General features: G+C 37.5%; 2 protein-coding genes across 5 annotated transcripts; both read left to right on the top strand.

Annotated features, from left to right (window-relative positions):
• Positions 1-2,285: 2,285 nt before the first annotated feature.
• LOC109193564 (leucine--tRNA ligase, cytoplasmic) lies at positions 2,286-8,511 on the top strand. Of its 3 annotated transcripts, none has more exons than XM_019344426.1 (3): positions 2,306-2,530; positions 4,587-4,666; positions 5,020-8,511. In XM_019344426.1, the coding sequence occupies exon 3, from the start codon at positions 5,048-5,050 to the stop codon at positions 8,306-8,308; it is 3,261 nt and encodes a 1,086-aa protein (XP_019199971.1). In that variant the 5' UTR covers positions 2,306-2,530; positions 4,587-4,666; positions 5,020-5,047; the 3' UTR covers positions 8,309-8,511. The 3 variants fall into 3 exon arrangements, with proteins under 3 accessions (XP_019199972.1, XP_019199971.1, XP_019199973.1); XM_019344428.1 differs by having other exon boundaries at positions 2,313-2,530; positions 5,029-8,511; XM_019344427.1 differs by lacking the exon at positions 4,587-4,666 and having other exon boundaries at positions 2,286-2,530.
• Positions 8,512-14,052: 5,541 nt separating this feature from the next.
• Positions 14,053-16,776, top strand: LOC109193477 (50S ribosomal protein L25-like). Of its 2 annotated transcripts, XR_002056287.1 has the most exons (4): positions 14,053-14,568; positions 15,899-16,028; positions 16,246-16,626; positions 16,663-16,776. XR_002056287.1 is itself a non-coding variant. In XM_019344312.1 (3 exons), the coding sequence occupies exons 1-3, from the start codon at positions 14,125-14,127 to the stop codon at positions 16,464-16,466; spliced, it is 795 nt and encodes a 264-aa protein (XP_019199857.1). In that variant the 5' UTR covers positions 14,053-14,124; the 3' UTR covers positions 16,467-16,645. The 2 variants fall into 2 exon arrangements, 1 of the variants encoding a protein (XP_019199857.1); XM_019344312.1 differs by lacking the exon at positions 16,663-16,776 and having other exon boundaries at positions 16,246-16,645.
• The last annotated feature ends 3,649 nt before the right edge of the window (positions 16,777-20,425 follow it).

Raw genomic sequence — 20,425 nt, 5'->3', positions numbered from 1 at the left:
ATCTATCGGGTGTATTTAATTTTGGTTTTTCATTTGTAGTTTTTGCAGTTATGGTGGTAAGGAAATAATGACAGAGGAGAGTGGGAAGAGTTTTGCTAGGAGGGATCATTTGTTGGAAATAGAGTCGCAGGTTAAAAAGTGGTGGGAAGAGGGGGGTGTTTTCAAAGCTGAGCCCAAAGATTGTTGTCCCTTGTCGGGTGAAAAGTTTTTTGGGTACTTTCTTTTCCCGTATATGAATGGCTATCTTCATTTGAGACATGCGTTTTCGTTGATTAAACTTGAGTTTGTTGCTGCTTATCGTAGATTGAGAGGTGAAAACGTGCTTTTGCCCTTTGAGTTTCACTGCACTGGATGCCTATTAAGGCTTTTGCTGATAAGCTCTCAAATGAGATTGAGATGTTTGGAAATCCGTCTCAGAATATGGTTGTAGAAGAAGAGGAAACTGATGAGTAAGAAGTTCAAGCTATTATTTGTCTGATGAGGAGATTGTTAAATTTACTAATCCGTATCACTGGCTGACATTTTTCCCATCGTTTGCTGTGGAAGATTTGAAGGCTTTTTGTGTTGGTTTGTGATTGCCGGCGCTCATTTATTACTACTGATATGAATCCATGTTTGATTCTTGTGTGCGGTGGCAAATGAGGATATTAAAATCCTTTCGAAATACTGATAAAGGCCTCAAGTTTGCCATCTATTCTCCCAAAGATGGGTAGCCGTGTGCTGATCATGATCGGGCTTCAGGGGAAGGAATTATTCCACAGGAGTATATTCTTATCAAGAAGGAGGTTGTTGCACATTTTCCATCAAAGATGGGTGTTTTAGAAGGTAGAAAAGTGTACATTGCTGCTTCTACATTAAGGCTAGAGACAATGTACGGACAAAGAAATGCTTGGGTACTGCCAGATGGAAAGTACGGTGCATATGAGATCAGTGATACAAATGTTTTTATCTTGACTTATAGGGCTGCTCGTAATCTGGCTTACCAGAGGCTGTCGCACAAACCCGAGGAGCCAACTTGTTTGGTTGAATTGACTGGTCAAGATCTTATTGGGTTGCCTTTGCGCTCTCCTTTATCTTTTAATGAAGTTATATACACTTTGCCGATGTTATCAGTTCTTATTGAAAAGAGTACCGGTATTGTAACCAATGTTCCTAGTGATTCTCCACCCAGATGAATGGGTCTTGCCCTTTGAGATTGTGCCTATCATCAATCACCCAGATTTTGCAGAGAATTTGCATAGAGAAAAAAAAATTAAAAGCTAGAATGAACGAGATATGCTTGATGAGGCTAAGAAAGTAATCTACAAAGGTGGTTTTTATGAGGGAACCATGGTGGTTGGAGAGTTTTCTGGAATGAAGGTCCAAGATGCTAAAAGTTTGATCAGAAGCATGCTAAAAGTAAGGGTTTGTGTACTTACTACGTTCAAATCGAGGTAACAAATATGGGATGTTAATGCACTCCTTATTACTAATGAAATATAAGTTAGGTGTAGTAAGTATTTAGTACAAAATAATTGAGAGAAAAGTTAATTAAGGGAGTCAAATAATTTCAATTAGTAATAAAAGAGTACAATATATAGAAATGAGGTGCACAAAAAAGTTTGGATGATCTAGATAATAGAGCCAATAACTTATTTGATAGTGAACTATAACATCTTGTGCCATGATGACAACTTGCGAGTTGGCTGACATGACGCTCTCTAGTTGATGGATGTTATCTGCCACACAATTTGGCGTGTTAATGTTATCAAATATCTATGGCTAGAGCTGTCAAAACGGGCCCAACCCGTCGAGTTGGGCCCGTTTAGCCCGTGTTCTAGTCGGGTTAGGTGATGAAAATACCAACTCGGCCCACATTCAACATGGGCCGTTTAACCTGGATCCGGATTTTGGTCTTGTTTGGTAAAATAGTTAGTCTATAGGTTAATTTTGACTTATTTTATCACTATTAGTTGTTTGACTTGATTTAACAATCAATATAAGTGTTTGGTTAATTAACTTTTTGTATTCCAAAATGCTAAAATTCAAAAAACTACCCAAAATAACTTTTCAATTAACTTTTTGAGAAAAGAAAGTATATCAAACAACTATCAGCTAACAACTAATTTACCAAACACATTTCTACAATCAACTAATGTTATCAATTAGTTATACATTCTAATTAACCTAATCAATTAACAGCTAACAACTACCAGCCATATACCAAACATGGCATTATCCGAGTTAAAAAACTCGTTTTTTTTTTTAACAAAAACAGTGAAGCCGAACGCAAGAATCCCTAATGACCTAATCGCTAATCTATCTCTCACTCTCTGTCTCTCTGGTCGACACTCGACAGTCGAAGACCGAAGTGCGAACAGGCGGAACAGCGAACGCGAAGCGAAGACCAGCGACCTGCGCGCTGCGTCCTGCCAGTACGGTTTCGCCTTCTCCAGTAGTCCAGACGTCCAGTTCTCCCGGTCTCTCACTCTCTCTGCGACTGCGAACTAACATCTGCCAGCTCCGGTCTCTCTCTCTCTTGGCTACTGTGGTTCGTCCTTCACTCCTTCTCCCTCTCACATTCGCACTCAACAATTTTTAGTAACTAAGCTTTGTGATTCTGTGAATTGTGAACATAATGTTGAAGTGTTGAACACAACACTTAAGTCTTGAACTTTGATTCTGTGAACATAATGTTACTTGTTAATTGTTAGTGATTTTGTGAACAGTGAACCTTTGTTACTTGTTAGTGATAATTTTGAACCTTTGTTACTTGTTAGAGAACATAAATTACATAATGTATTAATGTGTCTCTGTGATTCTGTGAACCTTTGTTACTTGTTAGTGATAATTTTGAACCTTGTTACTTGTTAGAGAACATAAATTACATAATGTATTAATGTGTCTCTGTGATTCTGTGAACCTTTGTTACTTGTTAGTGATAATTTTGAACCTTTGTGCAGCATAATGGCATCTCCTAGTGTTAACTATATTGGTTGTGCTTTTGATAATGACACCGAAATAGAGTTAGATTCCGAATTGCCTAACTCTGAAGAACTATAGCATATTGGTCCGACTCCAGTCTTATTAAATGTTAATTCGTTGGGCATTATCTATTAAGCTTATTGTTTGAGTTATTGGACTAGCTAAACTGCCTTATAGTTCATCACTAATATTTACAGAGTTAAAAATTGAATCCTCTATTAAAAGAAAACTAAAAATGTCAAAAAATTTCAATTAGAAATGTGTTTTCTCAAAAAATAACATAATAAAATATGTAAATATTTCTATGTGCAAAAAACCAATGGCCAAAAATTTGTGGATGAACCCCAGTCAAAATCAAGGCCCAAAAATTTACGAGTAATTATACATGCACTCCTAATTTCTACTCCATATGACATGGTATGCCTTGATTACTTAATTTAATAGGGGGCCATGATGTTTATCCATTCTTTTTTTTTTTTTCCTTCCTCCAATCAAATGTGAACACAAGTGGGAGTAGAAGTTGGGAGTAGGTTTTTGGTAGGAATAGCAATGTGCCCCGTCCCCGTTGGATCGGGAACGGGGACGGGAATGGGGAAAAATTTCGGGGATCGGGGACACCCCTCCCAGCCCCGCCCCGTCCCTGAGTAATTAATATATATATATATATATATTATTTAAAGAATTAGGAGTGACATTACACATTTACACGCCCCCACTACTGTAAGTTGTAACTATTAACCCTAAATCCCTAATAATTGCAAGCTCCACAGCCTCCACGCATCCACTGCTGCTCCAGTGCCTCCATCGACCTCCATTGCCACCGCATCCATCCGTCCATCGTCGCCTTCGTCCGTCCATCATCGCCTTCGTCGGCCGCACACTACCTCTACCGCACAGTCCACCTCCTCTTCCAGCCTCTATAGCCACTGCCTCCATCCTTCAATGAAGTTGTGGTCGTGTGGATTGTGAGTCATATACTAAGTTTTAATTTTAATTTTAAAACTATTAAATGTGTTAATTCACTTAATTGTCATACCCATACTGTGTTTAATTTTAATTTTAATACCTTTAAATGTATTAATTGTGTTAAATGTGTTAATTGTCATATACTGAGTGTTTAATTTTTATTTTAATATCTTTGTATTGTAGTTGCTTAAATGAGAGTGATGTGTGCTGTATCTGTTGGATGGAGATTTGGAGTTTTGAACATTGGACATTTGGACTTTTTTTAAATTGCATTTGCTATTTTGGATTGGGTAGTTCGTATGTTATTAAAAATAGTTGAATGTTAATTATTGAAGAACAATAGTTTTTAAATTAGCCTATTAGGACTTATGGGTTTCGATTTTATTTATTTATTTATTTTTTTTTTTAAAATTCTACTAGTTTGACACTTTGACTGTGGGGTTGACCGGGGATAGGGGTTTCTCATCCCCGCCAAATTTCCCGCGGGGACGGGGACAGGGAATTTTTCAATTCCCCATCGGGGACGGGGAGTATACTCCTCGTCCCCGTCCATGAAGTATTTTTCAAAATTTACCCTGGTAACATATTTCTACGTGCATCAAAACCCTACTAAGGACTAACTGTCCCTCCTCGCTCTGTCGATTTTTCTCCCTCAGTTGCTCTTCTTCAGTGTGGCTCATCTTCTGAGGCGCCGTTGTCTTTATCCCAAGCCTCCATTCCATCTATCTATCTTCAGGTCTGCTGCTTCACATTCGCTTCATTTTATTCTATTTTATTTTCTTTTTATTTCTCACTTCTCTGCTAAATCTTGATATAAACTGTCTTTGCTGTGGAACTTGTTCTGTTTTCTTCCCTAAGGTATATAGATCTGCAATTTTTACGATTATATATTACTTTCTATTTCATTTGCAATAAATTAAGGTTAGCAGGTTCCATTTCTTGTGTATTTTACTGGCGATTGGTATTACTAGTTAACGATTTTGTAGCATCGTAGTTTGCTCTGTGTGTGGATGTAAATATATAATATCCATCACTTTATGAGGATTTCGTATCTAGTGGGTGTATTTAATTTTGGTTTTGCATTTGTAGTATTTGCAGTTCTGCTGGTAGGGAAATAATGGCAGAGGAGAGTGGGAAGAGTTTTGCTAGGAGGGATCGGTTGTTGGAAATAGAGTCGCAGGTTCAAAAGTGGTGGGAAGAGGGGGATGTTTTCAGAGCTGAGCCCAAAGATTCTCGTCCCTTGCCGGGTGAAAAGTTTTTTGGGAACTTTCCTTTCCCGTATATGAATGGCTATCTTCATCTGGGACATGCGTTTTCGTTGTCTAAACTTGAGTTTGCTGCTGCTTATCATAGATTGAGAGGTGAAAATGTGCTTTTGCCTTTTGGGTTTCACTGCACTGGGATGCCTATTAAGGCTTCTGCTGATAAGCTCTCGAATGAGATTGAGATGTTTGGAAATCCGCCTCAGTTTCCGGTTGCAGAAGAAGAGGAAACTGAAGTGAAGGCGGAGGGTGAGGGTGAAGGGAATCAGACTGCCCCAGGTGGAAAATTTAAAGGGAAGAAGTCAAAGGCTGTTGCAAAGACTGGTGCTGCTAAGTTTCAGTGGGAAATCATGAGAAGCTACGGTTTGTCTGATGAGGAGATTGCTAAATTTACTAATCCGTATCACTGGCTGACATTTTTCCCACCGCTTGCTGTGGAGGATTTGAAGGCTTTTGGGTTGGGTTGTGATTGGCGGCGCTCATTTATTACTACTGATATGAATCAATATTTTGATTCCTTTGTGCGGTGGCAAATGAGGAAATTAAAATCCTTGGGAAAGATTGTTAAGGACCTCAGGTTTGCCATCTATTCTCCCAAAGATGGGCAGCCGTGTGCTGATCATGATCGGGCTTCAGGGGAAGGAGTTATTCCCCAGGAGTATACTCTTATCAAGATGGAGGTTGTTGCACCTTTTCCATCAAAGATGGGTGTTTTAGAAGGTAGAAAAGTGTACCTTGCTGCTGCTACATTAAGGCCAGAGACAATGTATGGACAAACAAATGCTTGGGTACTGCCAGATGGAAAGTACGGTGCATATGAGATCAATGATACAGATGTTTTTATCTTGACTTATAGGGCTGCTCGTAATCTGGCTTACCAGAGGCTGTCACGCAAACCCGAGGAGCCAACTTGTTTGGTTGAATTGACTGGTCAAGATCTTATTGGGTTGCCCCTGCGCTCTCCTTTAGCTTTTAATGAAGTTATATACACTTTGCCGATGCTATCAGTTCTTACTGAAAAGGGTACTGGTATTGTAACCAGTGTTCCCAGTGATTCTCCTGATGATTACATGGCCCTTCATGACTTGAAGTCTAAGCCAGCCTTCAGGGCCAAATTTGGTGTCAAGGATGAATGGGTCTTGCCCTTTGAGATTGTGCCTATCATCAATCACCCAGATTTTGGAGACAAATCAGCCGAGAGAATTTGCATAGAGAAAAAAATTAAAAGCCAGAATGAACGAGATAAGCTTGATGAGGCTAAGAAAGTAATCTACAAAGGTGGTTTTTATGAGGGAACCATGGTGGTTGGAGAGTTTTCTGGAATGAAGGTCCAAGATGCTAAAAGTTTGATCAGAAGCAAGCTTCTGGAGATGAATGAAGCTGTAGTGTACAGTGAGCCTGAGAAGAAGGTCATTTCAAGATCTGGGGATGAGTGTGTCGTGGCTTTGACTGATCAGTGGTATATCACCTATGGGGAACCAGAATGGCGGAATGCTGCAGAGGAGTGCTTATCCGGTATGAATCTCTATTCTGATGAGTCCCGTCATGGTTTCGAGCACACCTTGAGCTGGCTTAACCAGTGGGCTTGCTCACGCAATTTTGGGCTTGGTTCTCGCATTCCTTGGGATGATCAGTTTCTGGTTGAATCCTTGTCGGATTCCACACTTTATATGGCATATTATACTGTATGTCATCATTTGCAGAAAGGGGATATGTATGGTAGCGACCACTCTTCAGTGAAACCGGAGCAGTTAACGGATGAAGTTTGGGATTTCTTGTTTTGTGGAGGGCCATATCCTAGTTCTTCTCATATATCTTCTTCTCTCCTCGAGGAGATGAAAAGGGAATTTGAGTATTGGTATCCATTTGACCTCAGAGTTTCTGGCAAGGATCTTATTCAGAATCATCTTACTTTTTGCATCTACAACCACACCGCCATCTTGCCTAAGCACCTTTGGCCACGCGGTTTCAGGTGCAATGGTCATATTATGCTAAACTCTGAGAAGATGTCCAAGTCTACAGGTAATTTCAGGACCCTGAAGCAGGCTATTGAAGAGTTCTCAGCAGATGCAACACGATTCTCTCTTGCTGATGCGGGTGACGGAATGGATGATGCAAACTTTGTGTTCGAGACGGCTAATGCCGCTATCTTACGTCTCACGAAAGAAATCGCATGGATGCAGGAGGTTCTTGCAGCAGAGTCTATGTCGTCTTTGAGAAGTGGAGTGCCGTCTACATATGCTGATCAGGTATTCGCTAATGAAATGAATATTGCAGTCAAAGCAACAGAGAAGAACTACGGGGAATATATGTTCAGGGAAGCTCTGAAGACAGGTTTCTATGATCTTCAGGCTGCTAGGGATGAATACAGGCTGTCATGTGGTTCCGGGGGCATGAACCGTGATCTATTATGGAAGTTCATGGATGTTCAAACCCGGCTTATTGCTCCAATCTGCCCTCATTATGCTGAATATGTCTGGAAGGAACTTTTGAAGAAAGATGGGTATTGCATAAAATCTGGGTGGCCAAAAGTCGAGGAACCAAATCTCACCCTCAAAAAGGCTAACAAATATTTGCAAGATTCAATTGTCTCGATGAGGAAGCTCCTGCAGAAACAGGTTTCTGGATCGAAGAAAGGAGGCAACATAAATGTGAATAATGCTCAAAACAAACCCACGGTGGGGTTGATATACGTCAATGAGCAATACGATGGGTGGAAAAAGGAGTGTTTGAACATACTCAGGAGGAAATTCGACGAGGCCTCAAGCACCTTTTCACCCGACAAAGAAATCCTCGCTGAACTACAGCAGAGCGCAATCGCAAAAGAAGGCAATTTCAAACAAATACAGAAGCTATGTATGCCATTCCTGAGATTCAAGAAGGATGAAGTTATGGGCGTAGGGGTTCAGGCACTGGATCTAAGACTTCCATTTGGCGAGATTGAGGTCCTCCAGACAAACTCAGACTTGATCAAAAGACAGCTTGGTCTTGAAAGATTGGAGATTTTGTCTGCTGCAGATCCAAATGCAATTGGAAGAGCCGGTCCTCATGCATCGCTTTTGAAACAGAATCCTCCATCACCTGGGAATCCAACCGCAATCTTCATCAACGAGTAAACTCAAACACAAACTTTTTGATCTATTGCCATTCACATCTGGTTTAAGTTGTAATTTATTTTGTGGCTCTATCTGGATTTCCAGTCTTTACTTTGCTATACTGATTGTTGTTTCATCATTATATTGGATGTTAATTATATTTTGTAAGAAGACTAGCAATACTGTTTTAATCCATTCTGGATGGCATTTTCTCTGAGGCAAAATGTTAGCTGATTACTAATTTGAGAGTAACGCTATATTTTTCTACAAAAATTACTTTTTAATATTCACTATTGACATGTCATTATTGTATTAGATTCTTTGTTTTATTTGATTATTATATAAAAACATTATTAACTCATAATAAAATGATTTAACTTACAAATAACTAATGAAAACAAAGGTTTTTTAGCGCTACCATAACAGACTTGATTACTAGGCAAATTATGCCCTGGACCCGTGTCCACAATGCATTGTGGACACGGGTCCAAAACGACGTCGTTTTTAAGAAAAAATGCGTCATTCCAGTTTTTAAAAAAAATATTTTGATTTTGTCTCGGCGTTAACGGCGTTATTCGTTGGTGCCATTATGAATGTATAGTTATGGGATTATGAAGGTACAGTTATGGCATTATGAATGTACAGTTATGACATTATGAATGTAAGTTATAAAATTATAAACACAGAACTCTGACATTATGAACATAGAGCTCTAAAATTGTGAACATGGAGCTTCAAAAATTATGATTTTACAGTTATTGAATTATGAATGTACAGTTACGGAATTATGAATGTACAGTTATGCAATTATGAATATACAGTTATGGAATTATGAACACAGAGCTCTGACATTATGAACTTACAATATGAACATATAGTGATAAAATTATGAACATAGAGCTCTAAAATTGTGAACATAGAGCTTCGAAAATTACGAAGTTACAGTTACTGAATTATGAATGTACAGTTATGGAAGTATGAATGTATAGTTATTGAATTATGAACATTGAGCTCTGACATTATGAACTTACAATTATGAACATATAGTAATAAAATTATGAACATATACTCATATAACAAAGCAGTCTGATTTTTTTTTTTTAAATAAACAAAAAATGGAAAGTTGTAGATAACGGCACTGTTACCCGTGTCCAGCATGTATGCTGGACACGGGTCCATAGCATAACGATTGTGATTACTATACATATTATTAAAAAGTATTACACTTCTTACGTAAGATAATCTCACACAATACTCCTTCTAAAATAAAATATCAATGTTTTAGTTCAATTTAATTGTTATAGTTGCTAAGAGCAACCACATTGGAATTTTTTGCTCAGTTTTTTAAAGTATACATGGAGGAAATAAGAGAAAAAAAAAAGGTGAGATTTTATTCTATTATGAGTTCTTGCACACTTTTTAAGGAAGAAAAAAAGAAAAAGAAAAAGAAAAGATATGACAAAACATTTATGCTCCAAGAAAGAATAATTGTGGAAAGGGCCAAAGCTTACCTTAGGGACCACAGAGAAGTAAATGAAAATGAAGCACAAAGTCTCCTTGACAATCACAGCTCCACTGTTAGATGGGAGAACCCCTATTCACTCTGGCTCAAACTTAATGTAAATGTTGCTAATGACAAGCATGGAGATAAGATGGGGTTCTGGAGTTCACCAAAAGAAGTTGTGGCCATGACCATTGCAATATGGGAGCCTTTTTGTTCATGTAGATATCTCATTTTTGTCCACTTGATAGCTCGAGATCATAGTCCGTTTCCAAGCTAGCTAGATCACAAAAAACAATTTTACCTAAGTTTGAGTCCCTTCAACATAATATGCCAACCCTTGACTGGGATAAGAATCAAACCTATGACATTCCGTTTGAAATATCAACGAGTGATGCCATAAACCACAATATACTTAACAATTACTGTGAATTATTCTTAGTTAAAAACTTTCAATTATTCAAATCAAGAAGTAGTTACAATTGGTCAAATCATCTTCTACTACTACTACATAGGGCCAGATTATTCATAAAGATGTAGATCCTGTCAAACTTGAGTCAGTAAATCATTCATTAGAATATGCAAGGAACACTCAATATAAAGAATAATTCAGAGACATCCGGAAGAAGGAGTTGCACCAATATTATGAATTCCATAACACAAATAAGAGCATTTATATAACAAAATAACCCCCTACCCTCATCATGGATTGAATAGTGTGTGACAGATATTCATATATAAATTCTAAAATCTTTGAATTAGTCTAAAAAAAAAAAACATATACAAAGAACATATTTTTATCCCCTAATCAAACGTGGGAAGTTGATTAAAAGATCAAGACAACCTAACTAGAGCCATCCACAAATCTATATCAACTCAAATAGCCCACAATTGAATTATCATCTTGATTTTAAAATTTATTTCGTCTTCTAATTTCATTCAAAGTGTTAGCTATGACATAACACACACTAGAAACTCCTCTTTCCTTCTTAATCTCCCACCTCCTCAAGTTCACCCTTGTTACTTCCATCATTGGCGTGATCAATGGAATTTCATCTATAGAACACACATTCTTTCCATTGCCCTGACAAAGTAAAAGATTCTCTACTTCCGTAAGGATAACCTACCTCACAAGCCTTATTGGGATTGACAGCCTATTATGAGTGTTGTTTACATCCGTTCTGGTAAGCTCCCTTTTAATCACCAATTTTTCAACACATACTGCCCGGTTACCAGCCAATTGAAAAATGCACTATTGCAAAAATCGCGCCTAGGCGCCGATTAATCGACACCTAGGCGCCGATTAATCGGCCCCTAGGCGCTAGGCGCCCGGCCTCCTAGGCAGCCTAGGCGCCCGCCTAGGCGCTCTAGGCGCCCTAGGCGGTCCCTAGGCGCCCTAGGCGCCTAACGATTTTTTCAACATTGGGAAAATTTAATTCTTAATTCAACTAGTAGTCCTGGTGATGGTTCTGGACCGTTGTTAGGCACCCTACTCCCCTCTTTCGCTTCTTGGAATTATTAAACCTCCTGCCACAACCTTATCATACTTTAAATAAGCTCTGTCGTCATCACCAGAATTTGAAATAACAGACTCTAGGGTGTTGCTTCGTGCTGTACTTTGCACCACATGCTTCACAACAACATTATTATTCTATGATAAGCAGCCATAAAATGTACCTATCGGTTTTTTCCTCCGTTCCTCCTCAGTGAAGACATGATCGAATTCTGATTGAGATCAACCCCACATAAATGTAAATAGTACCGATCATCATTATCATCATCATCATCGTAACACCCTTTCTTTTCTTGTCAAGTAGCAATCTCTCTCGCTTACAAACACATAACAATGAAGGCTTTTGCTGCTGAAACTCCCAATACCATGAGTGGTACTCATTAGATTCTCTGTTAATGACAATAAATTGTTAGAAAAATCTTCGGAGTTTTGGCACAGGAGATTTAGGAAGACTCTAGGCGACAAACACTGTTTGCTAAAACTTATAAGATCAAACGAACCCTAAATAAGTAATTGTTGTTCATGCAGATATCACCGAAAAGTGTGTGCATTGTGCTGAAAAAAATTAAATGCACGCATGAGCGTGTACCTGTACATGTGTGTGCACATATGTTGAAATGTGTATGCACGCACTACCTTAGTGTGCAACTGTGTGTCAAAATGTGTGTTGCAATGTACGTTAAGTTTGCACAAGTACTAACATGCTAGTTTAGTTAAGTTTACAAGTTGAAATGTGTGTAACTCATGCGGATTTACATCTTGATGTGCATGATTGTGGGTTGGCCTGTGCGTGAGATTGGACAACTAGTGCAATTAAGTACACATGCGTTTGCATTGGTGTGGATTACTGTGTGTGATGATTTAAACATAGGCATTAGCATGTGCATGAGACTAGACTTGAGTGTGCGTAGGATGATACAATGTGTGCGCGCATGTGAGACCCCTTGTGCGTCTCAGATTTAGAACAACTCCGACTCAAATATGAGATTTTAAGTGTATACAACACCGTGTGCAGTACATTTGTTAAGCGTGTGCATGCACATATACAGCGTGCACAATTATGTACAGAACACCGTGATTCAACTTTTTGTACAAGAACTACCGAATGTTTTTCAATTTATCTTGAGTAAAAATTTACAATTTGTATATTACGAACACACGATGTTAACATATATGTAACTGATTATCTGGTTTTATATTCATAAGTAATAGTGTTAATTGCCACGTAAGCGGTAATTAAATAAATAAGAGACCAATTAAAGCAAGTAAATAACTCTTATTGATCAATGAAGGCCCTAGTACAATCTACTTGGTTGCTCTGAGTACCGACTGACTGCGGTCGGGATTCTCTAACAACAACCTATCGATTGTCCAAAAATCCCTCACACTGTCGCTATCGCGGGTATTTATAGCCGCGGAGCCGGAGACACAAATCCGGCCGTTCGGCATGCTTCCCACGTAGCCACCACGTGTCGTCTTCCCGGGTGCCCTGCCTGTCAACGCGTGGAGCCGCCACGTGTTCCTCGTCAGCTCTCCCGCCAAAGGGCTACCTCTCGGTGGTCGACACTGCCGCTCGGGTAACTCCCGGTCGGATCCCGACCGGGTCTTTCACAAGAAACCCGACCTATTACCTGCAAAGACAAGAAGAAAAGGACGAAGGCACACCGGCCGGGGTAAAGCTATGTCGGTCGGGGTATTCCCTACCAATAAGTTCCTTTCAAATACTGCAGCCACACAATATTAACAGATTAGGATTAGATGACCCTATATTGTATTTATGTGTTTTGACTTAATTAGAAACACAATTTATATTCTAGAAGTTCACAATTCTAATACTAAAAATACACAATTTATACGTCGTTTAGGACCAGAGTTCACCTTGCAAGGTGAACCCAGGTCCATGGTATAACAACTCGTTTTCCTTAGGCAAATTGTCAATCGTTATACCGTGCACCAGGGCGTACATAGCAATGTGCGCCCCGCGCCTCCCAAAACGACGTCGTTTTGTTAATTTCAGGTATAATTTTATGTGCATTCTATTATATAATTCTGTACATTTAAAACATGAGAATTTTCAGTTATAAAATTCTGTGTTTCCAGGTATAAAATCATGTACATGCTATTATATAGTTCTGTACATTCGAAACATGATTTTTTTTTTTTAAAGAGTTAAGAGTTTATGTGTATTATGTTAAGAGTTTATGTATATTATGTATTATGTTAGATTATGTGTATTATATTTTCAAAAAAGATTATGTGTATTCAGTTATAAAATTCTGTGTTTTCAAATATAAAATTCTGTACATTCAAAACATGAAATTTTTTTAAGGAGTTAAAAGCAGACACACGAAAAGGTACAAAACGACGTCGTTTTGGGCCATGACACGGTATAATTTGCCGCAAATTGTAGTGTGAACCACAGTCCAAAATATCTTCATGAATATTATGAGTAAAAAATAGTATACATTACGTGTTAAAATAATGCACATTACGTATTAGAATAATGTACATTATGTGTTAAAATAATGTACATTACGTATTAGAATAATGAAATATTTGGGGTAATATATTGTACACTATATTTTAAAATAATATACATTATAAGTTATAAAAATACATTTTGTAGTTGGGCGCGCAAAATAATAAAATTAAGCAAAACGGCGTTATTTTTGGACTGTGATCCACACAGTTGCGGATTTGGACCCAAATATGTGAATTTCAATATAAAAACTGAATGCATATTTTGGCCCATTAATCTTCTGCAGAAACCCTTCTTCAACCCCACTCTCTCATGGTTTCTGTAAAACACAGCACAGAGCAGAAATGCTGATCCAACAACGCTCTGTCCTGGCCCGAGCTCTAAACCACCGTCTCCGTTACTACTCCCAGTCTGCCGCCGCCGCGGTCGCCGTCCCGCCGGATTCCCCTTCCCCAGAGCCCCCGTCTCTGACATACCTCGACGGGTTCCCAAGACCCGACCCCAAATACGCGGAGACTATCCATGCAATCCCGCGAGCTGTCTCCGGCAAGAACATCTCCGCCAAGGAGAGGAAAGCTGGCCGAGTTCCCAGCATAGTCTTCGAGCAAGAGGATGGCCAGCACGGCGGCAACAAGCGCCTCATTTCCGTGCAGACCAATCAGATCAGGAAGCTCGTTACCCATTTGGGCCGAACGTATTTTCTTTCCAGACTCTTTGATCTTGAGCTCCGACCCAATTTTGATTCCGGGGAGGAGATCATAGAGAAAGTTAGGGTCTTGCCTAGACAGGTATGGCCTATTCCATGGAGTTTGTTTTTCTTTGATTCAGGAAAGTTTATTAAGAATATTTGGTAATTTCCTGAGTTTCTTGTGTTCTGTTCTGTTGGTACTCAATGTGTATTGAAGTAGAAATGTATGTAATGGTGGGGTTAATCTTTCAAGTCTCTTGAACTAGTTTAGCACAAGGGTATGCTGAAAGTAAGGACATTGAAACTTGAAGCTGTATGCATGGCAATGGTATAAAATAAGTGAATGATTTGAGGATTAGATGAAGTTGTGATGAAAGTGTACATTTGAATAATATAGAAGTTGAATTGAAGTTGTTTTGCATATTGCTACATGTAAGGTTATGGTTTTTCATAAAAAAATTTGGCACTTGATGGGGTTATAGCTGAAGAATACATTTTGCAATCTACTTGATAAGTTGAAATACCAATGATTTTGGGGGTGTTTGGTAATAGCTTTTAGTTGATCAGGTTAGTGAGTGTGACTAGTTGATAGCATTAGCTGATTGTGGAAAGATGTTTGGTAAATTAGTTGTTAGCTGATAGCTGATTACATACAAAATGACTTTCTCAAAAAAGCTGATTTGAACAACTTTTTGAATTTTAGTGTTTTAGAGCAATAAGTAGTTACAAAAAGTTAATTAATCAAACACTCATATTGTTTGTTTAACTAAGTCAAACAACTAATAGTGGTCAAATAAGCCAAAATTGGATGATAGGCTAACTATTTTACCAAAGTCAAACAGCTAATAGTGGTCAAACAAGCCAAAATTGGATGATAGGCTAACTATTTTACCAAACAGGGTCATTTGTTCACTACTTGGCTTCCACCCTTTTTTTTTCAATTTTCTTTGATAGAATATATTATGGAAGGAGTCTTTAATTTAACAGGATAGGTTAAGCCATAATTGAATTTCGAATGCCTGGATTCACTTTCAGCTATACTGCCTAGCTAATGCCTTGATGGGGTAAATTTTGCATTGAAATAAGTCAAAGAACTTCATATTTGTATAGAATCTAAAAGATGGGTAAATAACCAGCTTGGTTGGTGTGAGTGGCCGTGCACTCTTGTCCCTTAAGAGAGGTCGGGAGTTTGAACCCCCTCTCATATGGAAAATTAATCTGGCCAGCACTTTGCTCCTTATTTGGACCGGCCCGGTACGAACGGAGATTAGTCTGAGTATGGTACGGGCTTAAAGAGTCCTCCTACAGTTAGGACCTGTTCAGGACACCTTGTGGTCTGACCAAAAAAAAGTTGGGTAATTTGTATAGAATCTAAAAGTTGGGTATTTTGTAAGATGCACTGATTTTATTGTTTATTTGATTTGTGTCAGATTCATCTGCATGCAGGCACCGATTCTCCACTTAATGTTACCTTCATAAGAGCTCCATCAAGTGCTCTACTAAAGGTTGACATTCCAGTTGTCTTCAGAGGTGATGATGTCTCCCCCGGGTTGAAAAAAGGTATGCGAAATCCGCTACTGATTTCTTGTACAACAGCTAAGCTTATGAAGTATGCGTGTGAAATACGCTACTGATTTCCTATCTGCTAGCCTACTGTGAACTAATTTGGCGAAACCGTTATATTGGCAAACAACTTGTAGAACACAATATAGATGCATTGTTGCATAGAGGATGGACCGACAAATTACATATTAATGTTAGTTTAGCAATTTGGCAGGGTCTTATCTGAATGTTATCAAGAAAACAGTCAAGTTCCTCTGCCCAGCAGATATTATTCCTCCTTACATTGACGTGGATCTAAGCGAGCTGGATGTTGGGCAGAAGATACTAATGGGGGATCTCAAGGTTCATCCAGCTCTGAAGCTTGTCCAACCGGAAGACCATCCCGTTTGCAAGATTATGGGAGCAAGGGTTTCCGACCAAAAGAAATCGAAATAAATTCCTTCTAATTTTGTTCAACTATTGTGAAAATTTTGGAAAGCCATTAGGAAATCCAGACTAGCCTAAGGTCTGTTTTGGATGATGTAATTTGTTCCCTGGTCACATTGATTTGTGCTTTTATCTCTGATTAGTTGCTTACACTGAAGAAAGGGTTCTCCCAGAATATGCTTGTGGCTTTACATCAAGAAATATTCCATTTTATGGAGGTCATGTGTTCATTGCTGTGAAATAATATGTACTTCTTGTAATGGGCTAATTGATACCTTAGACATGAAAGATAATGGCTAAAGTTGATTTAGGAACCAAATGATGTCTTATCTATGAAAAGGGAAATTCTACAAGGTGCGAAAAGTTTACTTCCAAAATAAACTCCCTGAGCTAGCTTCCTTAGCTGGCTGCTGTCGCATCAACATTTTTTTTTTTTTTAATTCTTTCGATTTTTTTCTTAAGAAGAGATATTTGGCGTGCAAATAGAGCCATTTATTGTTTATTGCTTGTTGAGAAGTTGTTGTCGCCTTTCATCACTACTATGATACCGTCAGAAAACTAAGGCTCGCCGAAGGAAGCTTGTTGAGAAGCGAAAGCTTGCTGAGAAGCTGCTGTGTGCTCATCTGTACACGCCGGAGGGAAAGGAAGGCTGAAGAAGGTCCAACTGTCGAAGACAGTTGACGAGAGACAGCAACAGCAGCATATCGGCGGTGCATCGGAGAGAAAGAGAGAGAGGAACATACAGAGAAGAGAGAAAGAGACGGCGGCGCACCGGAGAGACAGCAGCATATCGGCGGTGCATCGGAGAGAAAGAGAGAGAGGAACATACGGAGAAGAGAGAAAGAGACGGCGGCGCACCGGAGAGAAAGAGAGAGGGGAACATATGGAGAAGAGAGAAAGAGATGGCCGGAGAGAAAGAGAGAGTGGAACATACAGAGAAGAGAAAAAGAAACGGAGAAGAAACAACCCTATCAAAGAGAGGGGAGGGGACAAAGAAGAGATAGAAATGGGACAAAGAAGAGAGAGAAATGGGACTGAGAAGGAGTAAAAAAATTGGAACAATCTAAACCACATAATTTTATTTATTTTTTAATAAAAAGTAATTGCACGTCAAGGAGTGTTCTTTTGGGAGTAAAATTGGGAGTACCTCTAGAACTCCCATGAAAAATATGTATTAGAAAGATGTGCATGTTGTGTTAAAATGATTTGCATACTAACTCAAATCGATAGTATATGAAGTCCCTATATCATATTGTTTTGTTTAATTTAGTCAATGTATCTTAATTTTGTTTAATTTAGTTCATGTATTTTAAAAAGTCGTACAATTAAGGATAATAGTTAACGTCTTAATATTACTTAGAGCATCAATATCAGTTGGGATTATTTCTTAGTTTTTTTGTGGGTACAATTAAAGATAAATGTTATTTTCTTTCCATGAATCATTCCGAAGATTTCTAAAAAAAAAAAAAAAAAAAAAAAAACCACCTCTATTGTTTAATTAACTATAGTAAAATAATCAACTCTATCATTAATAATTAAACCAAATATTAAAAAAAATCCAATATAATGACACATCAAGAATGTATATTACGAAACTATTTCAATAAGAGAATATAAGTATATAACACTACTCAATTTATACAGATTATGCATGGACTTAAAAATCAACAGAGCATGTATTTCTTTTTTATTAATGTATATGAGTTTTGTAAACATACATTCTCAAAATGAATACATGACAACCAAAATGAAATAAGAGAACAAAAAAAATAAAATAAAATAAAATTCCTAAATCCATTCTTTCATTCAGAACTTCTTTAATTCCACTTGAATTCTGAACCATGAAAGCATATCCTCTACACCTTCAATCCCTCCATTCACTCCACTGCAGCTGATAACATGAGAAATGTCAGCTTCACTACTTTGCCAAAGCCACTGAATGAGATGACAGCAAGCCTCCTTCACTACTACGGAATCGTTTACTTCATTTCTCTGTTTTTCCTTTTTCCAGTTTTTCATTTTTCCAATTTTCCATCTCAATTTCTCCAATTTTCATTTACAAATTTCATAATACGGAGCACAAGTAATAATAATAATAAGAATAATTTCATTTTACAAATTTAATTTTTAAATAAAAAATTTAATACAATAATACTAAATGTATAGAAGGTAACAAAAGTCAATAAAAACATATTACTAAATAAATTACAACTATTTTAATCATTTCAGTAAATAGTTTGAGTACATAATAATAAAATTAATAATTGTTATAAATCTTATTAAGTACGGACATTATTTCTATTCATTACGTAATGGTCGGAGGTTTATGACTACACTTATGGTTTCCATTATAATTATATTTCATATATATGTACTTGTACCTTCTTGTAAAGTGGTTGGTTGATGAAGGATATAATAAAACTTCCTGACCCTCTACTTGCTTGCAATTGCATTCACCGGTTAGGAACTAAATGGCAACGGCCATCAAACTTGCACGCTCAACTACTGTGAATAGTACAAATTCCCCTTTCATTCTAATATGCATTTTTTTTTTTCCATAATTGATATATGTTATATGCAATTCGAATGTTTTCTTGTATATGCAATTCGTATGTCTTAACACTGGCGGAGCCCCCCCACTGCCCCCACTGCCCCATCCCTTAGATATTGTATATATATAATATATACCAAGTTGTAAGCAAAGATTTACTTAGTTTAGATGGTAAAGCTTCCATATGGAATGGTCTCTAGTTCGAATCCTAAAGCACTTATTTTGAAGTTATCCAATATGTAATATGTTTATATGCAATGTATGTGAGTTATATGTATGTACGTGACTAATGTGAGTTATATGTCTTAAGTTACTATTATATTGTCTGTATATACATGTTTTGTGCATAGTCCATTGCTTATAAGTTATGAGGTAAGTTACGAGTGTATATACATGTTTTGTGCATAGTCCATTGCTTATAAGTTACGAGTGTATATACATGTTTTGTGCATAGTCCATTGCTTATACGTTATGAGTATTTTTATTTTTTTATTTTTGCTTCGGTTATGAAAAAATTCTTTAAAAGAAATTTTACTTTCGAGGATTCATTAGTCAAGTAGAATTTTGCCCACACTCACAAAAATCCTGAATCCGCCATGGTGTCTTAATATGCAATTGCTTTAACTATACAATTTATATGCCTTTTGTGTATATACGAATATTGCCTGTTTTGCTGGAAATTTTTTTACTACAAATCTCCCCTTTCTCCATCATTATTTGCTAATAAAATAAATTTTTTCCATCAGAGAAATATATAAACTCTTAGAATTCAACAACAATTTTTTTTTTTTCAAAAAGAAAAATCATCATCAACAAGTTTTCGTTCTACACCCAAAAGCAGAATACCCAATTTTTTTTACACTCAAGTGTTCGAAGAAAAAAAAAAACAACAACAAAAAACTGATTGCTTTATGTACCAAAAATATATGAATGCTTTTCAAATATTTTTTGAAAAGTTTTTTTTTTATACATACACTGTATATGTATATTTTTTCTGCGTTCGATCCTGATTTACTTGGCGATGGAGACGGCGGTGGCAGGTTGTCGCCGGCTCTGCTGCGTCCCGGTAGTGGCCGACGCTCCGGCGGTGGGCGGTGGCGACAGTTATTGACGTCGCGCAATTTCTTTAATTTTTTTTTTTTTTTTTTTTTTTTTTTTTTTTTTTTTTTTTTTTGCGATCGCAGCTCTTGTGTTTTTTCATTCGTTCCTGGCAGATAATATTTTGCTAATAGGGTTTCTTTCCTATTTTTTTTTATTTGAACCTGGGCTATTTTTTAGGCCTAATATGTTCAAGAAATAATGATATTATGTGTTTTGGACTTTTTAGTTGTTTTGGGTCCTTTATATGCTATTAGGCAAATTTTATTGTGGACCATGGTCCATGAAATAAGTATCATTCTAATTAAACTTTATTTCA

Source organism: Ipomoea nil, unplaced genomic scaffold, assembly GCF_001879475.1.
Source record: "Ipomoea nil cultivar Tokyo-kokei standard unplaced genomic scaffold, Asagao_1.1 scaffold1895, whole genome shotgun sequence".
NCBI lineage: Eukaryota > Viridiplantae > Streptophyta > Magnoliopsida > Solanales > Convolvulaceae > Ipomoea > Ipomoea nil.
Note: the sequence above shows the minus strand (reverse complement) of the source record. Positions and strands in the feature narration are given on the sequence as shown.